The 8,472-nt window shown below is 32.5% G+C and overlaps 1 protein-coding gene across 1 annotated transcript; it reads right to left on the bottom strand.

The window, feature by feature from the left end:
* Window positions 1-1,338: 1,338 nt before the first annotated feature.
* On the bottom strand, window positions 1,339-4,450 carry LOC140989842 (trihelix transcription factor DF1-like). Its single transcript, XM_073459293.1, has 2 exons — window positions 4,046-4,450; window positions 1,339-3,408 (listed from the first exon to the last, which is right to left on the bottom strand). Exons 1-2 carry the CDS (start codon window positions 4,318-4,320, stop codon window positions 1,872-1,874), a joined length of 1,812 nt encoding a protein of 603 aa, XP_073315394.1. The 5' UTR covers window positions 4,321-4,450; the 3' UTR covers window positions 1,339-1,871.
* Between the last annotated feature and the right edge of the window lie 4,022 nt (window positions 4,451-8,472).

The raw sequence follows: 8,472 nt of genomic DNA, 5'->3' as shown, positions 1-8,472 counted from the left end.
TATATATATTAAAAATAAAATGTATCCTTTCACTTGATCACGATATTTTTCATCCATACAATGTCAGCCATTTTTTTTTAAAAAAAAAGTCAATGGCAATTTACGGTATTGTTTAATTCCAATAAATATATATTATTGAATTGATTTTAACAATTAATTGATAAATATGTGTCAGGGTGCAAACTTTGATAATACAAAAGCAGTAAATACCAAATCATGCCTCAAGTAATAAACTAGAAAATAAGGAATTCAGACATTTCACATGGGAAATGTCTCGTATTGTACCACTCATATTTATTGTATTCCTAAGGTATCTTCAGAATTCCATTGAATTATGTTTTCTTTAAAATTTATTTCGGTCCTAGCTTGTGAAGCTTTATTTCAAAATTCTTGTTTATAAAACTACCGAATAATATGAATTTTTTTTCATTATAATTATAAATATTATCGTCCTTCTGAATATTTAATTAGTTGTTGCATTTGTTATAATATATATGATCAAAATTTAAATTTATTATTCAATTTTTTGATTATCTAAAAATGTTTACGCAAATGGATTCTTGATTATATGTAGTTCACTAGGGAAAATATATATTAAGATAAATTAACTCGTGAATTGTTTGGAATAATTATACTATAAATTAATTTGGCCAAGTTGATCAATTCGCAATAATGGAAAAGGTATTACATGAAATGTAATAATTTAATTTACATAATTTCGAGTCTTTTTTCTAAAAAAAAAAAAACATTTTTCAGTTCTTAACTTAGCTAGAACTTACGTGTATATGATGTATTTTAGAATACCATTTCCTTTTCGTATACAACATTATTTTAAAACTGAAACCAAATTAATGAAAGAGCCAGAATATAATTAAAGATAGATATTCCATTGATCTCTCTTTTGGCATTTTTAAGGCTTACTACACGAAAGCTTTGTTCTTCAAGATATTAGGGTTTCGTACCATCTGCTTAATCTATTTGTTAATTCAACGAGTTTGGCATGACCTAAGACGTACACACAATCTATGTCTCAAATTTTCATTCTCGCATTTGTACATTTTTTCACTTTTGATATGAATAAATATAAATACATGTGTATACGTGTATGTATATTTTATTTTTTATTTTATTTTTTTCTTGTAATTGAAAGAAAGAACGTGTAAAATGAGAATGGAGCTAGGAGTTTTGAATGGCACAGCTGCCTACAAAAAACATGAAACGTAAGTGAGTATAGGAATTTTGATTTCGTCCTACGTAATTCGGAAAATTTTTATATTAAACTCTTAAAATTGTTAATTAATAATAAATTGATGTGATAAGTAGTGAAATGACTAATCCGAATAAAGATTTTAACCTTATTGAGACAATAATTTTGGCAATCGTGGAGCCATTCTTTGCACATTTAATCTCATCAATGAAAACAATAAAAATACATAATGTTTGACATTTACATCATAAAAAAATAAAATGAAAAAAAAGAAAGAAAAATGATGAAAAATATACAATATTATCCTTATCTCCCTAATGGTTCTTTGGATTGATAGCTCTCAAATTTTTTCCACCCGTTTCCCTCATTTTATTTATCTCCAAAATAATAAATAAATTATAAACATAAACTTACCTCAAAAAATTAACTCCTGTGATAATAACCTTACAAAAACAGCGCCCCAACATGTTTTGTCCGTAATTTTACATTTTCACCGCCACCCCTGACCCCATCGGACTGCCAGCCGGTTTTTTTATCCCGCCACCTCTGATGCCTCCTGCAATTCTACCCCACTGCATTTCTATTTTCGCAGCCACTTGCCTTCTTTTTTTGATACCCAAAAGCTAACCCCTCCTCTTCCCTTCCATCCTTAAAAATCTTCACTTTATTCTGTCGTGTTTGTCATTGAAGATGGCTGCTTGTTTGTGACTATTTCATAGCCTCCTGCATCTTCTTCGTCTTCATCATCGATATCGTCGTCTTCTTCGTTATTCTCGCTTTCGTTATCTTGATCCTGATCATGCAAGGTGAGGTCTTGATGCTGTTGATTTGGATTCGGCCATTGCTGTTCAGGCCGGGCCATTATTGGCACCATTGGGTTGTCTTGCTTCGTGGTGTACTCGAGATTGAATGAGGGGTTATCGTTCTTGTTTTTCTCTCTGTGTAAAGCTTCGAGTTGGTGGAAATATGGGCATGTCTTGGAGTCTTCGGGTCTCTTCTTGCTGCTCTCCTTTACTTTCTTGTAATACTTGTTAATATTCTCCCATTTCTCTTTACATCGCTTAGAGCTTCGGTTGTATCCCATTTTCCCCATGCCGGCGGATATTTCTTCCCAAAGGGGTCCCTTCGGCCCATTTTCCTGGTATTTGAGATCGAGATTGGTTCGGAGTTTGATCAGTGCTTCAATTTCCGTCTTCGGCCACCGTGAGGAGCTCGCGGGCATGAAACTTTCGCTCCCGCCGTTGTCTTTTTTTGACGTGTTCAAGATTTGTCTGGGGGTAACTGTAACTACCGGTTGTGTTGGTGGTGCTGGTGGTGGAGGGAGAGTGGATTGTTGCGGCGGAGGGGGCGATGGTGCAGGTTGACGAGGTGAGGGTTGAGGATGCACAGCTTGTGATGCTGCTGTGATATTACTACTAATATTTGGGATTTGTAAATTGTGCTGCTCGCTTACCTTTTGCAAGAATGCGATAACCGCCGCGTCTTTGGCAGCGGCGATGGATCTCTCCTGAACCATAAGATCATGTTCTCGATTCATTCTTGCTGTTTCTTGAATTCTCCACGCCTCCTCTCTCGCCATACGATCCCTTTCCCGTTTCTCCAATGTTTCCAAAAATTTCTTCTGCAACTCCTCCTGCTTGTGCACCACTTCTTTCATCAAACTCTCGACGAAATCCTTCCATTTCCTCTTCTTCCCCCGCCGCCTCTGTATATCCTCGTCGGAAGAAGTTGATGAAGAGGAAGAATTTGAGAGCAGACTCGTCAAAATATGATGATCGTGAGAGGATTGAAAAGGGTGAGCTTGAGGAAGATTTGAAGTATTTATTGATGGTTGAAATGGAGGAGTATTATTTATGGGATTGTTGGAAGTTTGTATAACTGTGTTTGGTGGCAGCATACTTAAAGGGTTTGGACTAATGGATGGAACAGTACCAACATGTGATGGCATTGGAAAATTGACAGCAATAGGTGGTGGTGCCGTCATTACCGTGGTGGCCGGAGGCTGAGTCCTGGGTGGAGGAGGGGAGAAGGGAAGCGGCGGACTGGTTTCCAACGCCTGTAATTGATCGAAAAAACGATAAGTTTTCCCGTCCGGCTTGGATGCTCGGCCGTCTTTTGTTCTTTTATGATACTTATAAACGTTCTCGAATTTTTCTTTACATTTCTTGGCACTTCGATAAAATCCAAGCTCCGCCATTTTCCTGATAACAACAGATGTAGAAATTTAATAAATAATACCATTCCTCCATTTGTGTTCTCCAGATCGTATTCTTGAATTATCTTTAATTGATAGAAGGATGGTGGAATAGTGATTTATTACGTAAAATAAACACAATAAATTATAAAGTAACTCCACTGATAATTAAAAATATATATAATACATAGATAAAGAGAGAAATCAAGATTTCCAAGCGGTGGAGAAACCCAACTGAATTTTTCGAACACAGATTTCCAATGCTTCCAAAATTATAATTCATCAGATCGTGATCTGAATTCTTCTTTACTTGAGAAGAAGAGATCAATTCAAGTTGAAGAATACGATCCATATATTCGTTTTCACTTCATCTTTTTCTTTTATCTTTTTTTAAAAAGAAAATATTTATCAAAAACGAAGAGCAAAAACCTGGAAAAAATAATGAACTCCGCCAAGAGCTGCTATATTCATGTGAAATGAGCCGAGGGACAAAGACCCTTTTAATAAAATAAAATAAAAAGAATTCAATGAAAACTATGATCCAGATTCGCCATTATTGCTGAAAATTCAGAAAATCTAGATTGGGTCACACTGCAGCGGTACCTGTAATTGTGAATAAATCAAGTTTCGACAAATTTAATTACCTGGAAACTTCATCCCATAATGGACCTTTGAGACTGGAGTCTCGAAAAGTAACATCCATATCAGAACGAATTTTCAGCAAAGCCAAAGTTTCTTGCCTCGGCCACCGTTTTCCACCGCCTCCGCCGCCACTTCTCTCACTATCCTCCAAACTCCCACCAGGAATCGAGCTGGATGCGCCAACCTCACTGCTGCCACCACTAGCTCCACCACCCTCTAGCGCATCTGCTGCCGCAGCGCCGTCACCGGACATGAGGCCAGAAACGCCAAGCATCATGTAGAGGAGTCTCTTTCCAGCTAGCTAGCAATTACCAGCCGGAAAATAAAAAAAAAAAAATTATATCACCAAAATGGGTGAATTCTATGCGTTTTATGAAGATGAGTGTGGTTAATTTATTTAATTTATTTATTTCGGTGGGATCTGCCTGTCGATCTCACGCCCCTTAAATATATATTTTTCTTTCAAAAAAAGAAAAGAAACTGAGGAATCTTTATCATTTTCTTGCTTGCCCCTCTCGCTTTGGTTAAAGAAAACTTTAACTTCTTATACTTACCCTCCTCCATCAGTAACAAGATAAAAAAATTTCTGCATGCATACAATTACAGCGTTTTCCTACATGATATATACTAACACATATAAACCTTGTATACGTATAGGTGTATGTATACAGTAAATGGGGAGGGGTAACAGCTGCAGTAGCGACGATGGTGATAATAAGTTTTTTTTTTGTCTGTCCAGCTAAATATAGTTAAAAGCCGGCCCATGTAGGTCACCTTTGCTTTTTTTAAGTTTTGGATTTCAGTGGTTGTTTTAGCTTACACTTGTGGGCATTTTCCCAAATTACCATACTGCCCCTCACCTTTGGTAATTCACATTTTCCAAATAAATACTTGAAGAAATTTGGTTCACGTGTTCTTTTTTAAAGCTAAAACCTTTTATTTTCTGGATTTAGATAAATCGTATTTAAGATTTCTGTTGAGGGTGACTTCTTACTTTTTATTATTTTTTTTCTCTCTTATTTTCCAAAATTTGTCGACATATATATTGAGGCTACAATTTACAAATAAAACATCGAAATGCCGTGGAAGCAAATAATTAGATAATTTATTTCGTTTAGTAGACATTATTCATTTCTAAATTTTACTCAAAATAAATTTGCGCCAAGTAAATAGTTTGGTCGACATTTTCCCTTCTCGGTTTTAATCATTCGATATCGGGGGATTTTCTTGAACAGAATGGATTGTTTCCTTTGTTTTCTTATGACCGTAATGCCCTTACTGAATTGTTGCGTATAATTATTAGGGGTGGGCACAGCAATTTTTAACACACATATAAATATATATATATCAACTATTATATATATTCGAAGGGGTGGGGAGCGTGGAGGATACGGTGGTTGTGCCGCCACGTCGGGCGAAAGAATTGAGGGCGACATTTGCAATTTGACAAACTTTATTGCAAATCAGATTTTTGGGTTAAAAAGATTTATTAAATTGATTTAAAAAATAAGATTTTTTTTTTTTTTTTTTGGGGGGGGGGGGGGGGGAGGGGGAGTGGTGGGATCCATGGAGTTGAATTGATATAGTTAGATGTAGGTCATATTATTAGCCAAAAGTCATTTATGAATATTGTCCAATTCCGTCAGGTTTTGAAACCTAACCATCATAAATAGAATGCCATTTCAACTTCTTCCTTGCATGAAGAATGAATCACTTGGATGTATCATACGTCTTTCAACTCTCCAAACTTTTTAGTTAATTGAAATCTGCAATGGTAAATGTCAACTCATAGGTAATTGGGAGGAATTTTCTTTTTCACTTTTCAAAATTTAGACAAAGGGTTTAATTAATTTCCCCTTGCAAATTAAAATTAACATTACAATTTAAAAATTAGAGGGTTGAGTATGATTGATATTTCAAAAATTGGATTACTTCAATTGTCTATGGTGACCATTTTATTATTTTTTTTTAAAGAAAGATAACCGCGGAATGGACCATCTAATAAATAATTCAAAAAAGTAGACCCCGTGGTGTTTGGTTCAATTACTTCTAAGTACTTATATAAATATTCCTATCATATAATTTGTTTTGTACAAATATTATTTATCTCGATCAATCAAATTATTAATTATTTATTTCACATCAATCAAATTCATAATAATTTATCTCACATCAATCAAATTAATAATATAAAATTACGATATTATCTTTAATAAATAATATTATTAATATTCTATTAATATTTTCAACAATGACAAAATGGTAATATCATATTATCTCAAATCAATTAAATCAAACACTATGTTAACTATCATTTTCTATTTATTTTATTATTACAAAATATTACTTATCCTCCATACTATATATCTCATACCATGAACCAAACGGTACCTAAATGCACAAATCAAGTATAACTAGGATACATTTGGTTATGGTTTCAAAATAAAATGTGTTTTTTGAGAAATATGTTTGGTTATACATTTTAAAAAGTACATTTTTTTTAAATAGTAGATAACGTCATGCAATATCATAATGTAATTGGTTTATTCACTTTTTTTTTAAAAAAATTATTTGCAATTTAACATTTTCAAATTTAATATGCAATTTCTTTAAAATTTAAATTCTCTCTATTTGATGAATATTTTTTCGTAGGGAAATTTTTTCTTGAATTTGATTCATAATGTTGGAATCGATCCATTAGAAGACATCCTCACCAATTAAGTTATCGATGCGTAAACGAGCCATACAAGAAAAGAAAATGAGGAATTGAGGATATTCGTATTCAGTCTCTCACATCAAATATAAGTTAGGATTTAGAAAATTTAGTTCGAGCTATCTTTCACATTTTTTTTTATCATTTCAGCTACATGATATTTTTTGTATCCAAATATATACAAATAGTTGAAATTGTAGCATAGATTTACGAGTTTCGGGTATCAATGAATTTTAATTTGGTATTATTTACTTGATATGTGATATAAAAAAAATAAAACAAAAAATATATGTATAAATCATTCATATCATAGCACAAATATACAAATTTTAATTATCAACCGGAATAAAATTAGGTATATAATTTATAATTTTTAAGTATGAAATGTTAAATGGGACAACTATAGATATATTGTTGAAAATAAGATATAAATTGTATGTATTTCAAGTACCAGATGACTTAAATTGAGTATATAAAATGTAATATTTGGTTTTTATTTAAGATTAGGTATTTGAAATAAAAAAATATGTCAAATCAAAGAATTAAAACTAAGTTTTCTTATATCAAAACTTATTATCGGAAAGGGACTGAATCTCAATTACACAAAAGAAAATTGCCATCATTTATCGTGAGGGGGATAAAATGGTCAAATCACTGAAACAATGATACAACATAGTTCAAGGTATACGCAGGGGCATAATGGTAAAAGAGCATGCTAATGATAAGAGGTAGAGAAGTAAGGTAGGTAGACATCAATGGCACAAATGGGCACCCCCCGCGCCCCACCCCCCCCCCCAACCCCCCACCAAAACATTTGTCTAAGTTTTGAGATGAATCGTACGTAATTATTCATCATTACAATTTGATTATTCCCATTATTTTTTCACTATACATCTGTAATAATTGTATGTTTAAATATATAATAATCAATCAATTTTATTAGAAAATTTGTATTTTTTAAGATTTTAATGTATAAAAGTTTATAGTTTGATGATTATATTTAGTCATCTACAATATATACATATATAAATAACAATGCTTGGCTATTGGATGGGAGGAAGGATGATGCAAATCAATATTATTTGATAAAATAATTGTGTATAATCAATCAATATCTTATTATTTAAATTATTATTATTATTGGAATAAGTTAAATATGATGTACGTATGTATATTTGCTGGAAAAAAATCATGATTTACATGGTATTTATATTATATAAAATATGTGCTTCGCTGGCTGTGGGCTTCTTTAATTTTAAGAGATGCTTCCCACTTGCATCCGAATTTACGGGTTTTGTATAAGTCATTGTTTCTCTGTCACACAATGACACACCTTTGTATACACACATTCATTTCAAAAAACTTATAATAAAGATAAATGATCCATGTTTATCATTATTATTATTGTTTTAATTAAATTAATTCTCGCGAATATCTATTATTGGTGTTGCGTGTATAAAATATTCAATATTAATTTTTAAGCCTTTATTAATAATAAAAACAAGCAATTAGGGTATATGTGTAATTTTTGTAGGTCCTGAATTCCCAACTGTTACATGCTAATCTCTAGTGGATCACATGGCACGACCAAATTAAGAATATGACTGCTTTGTAAATAATTGTAAAATCGGGGCAGAGAAGAATAACAAAAAGAAAAGCTTAAAAGTCAAATTACAGAAAAGGTTAGGGAATAAATAAATTAATCATCATAATATA

Source organism: Primulina huaijiensis, chromosome 12, assembly GCF_012295235.1.
Source record: "Primulina huaijiensis isolate GDHJ02 chromosome 12, ASM1229523v2, whole genome shotgun sequence".
In the NCBI taxonomy this organism is placed as follows: Eukaryota; Viridiplantae; Streptophyta; class Magnoliopsida; order Lamiales; family Gesneriaceae; genus Primulina; species Primulina huaijiensis.
This window is presented reverse-complemented; position numbering and strand designations above follow the sequence as displayed.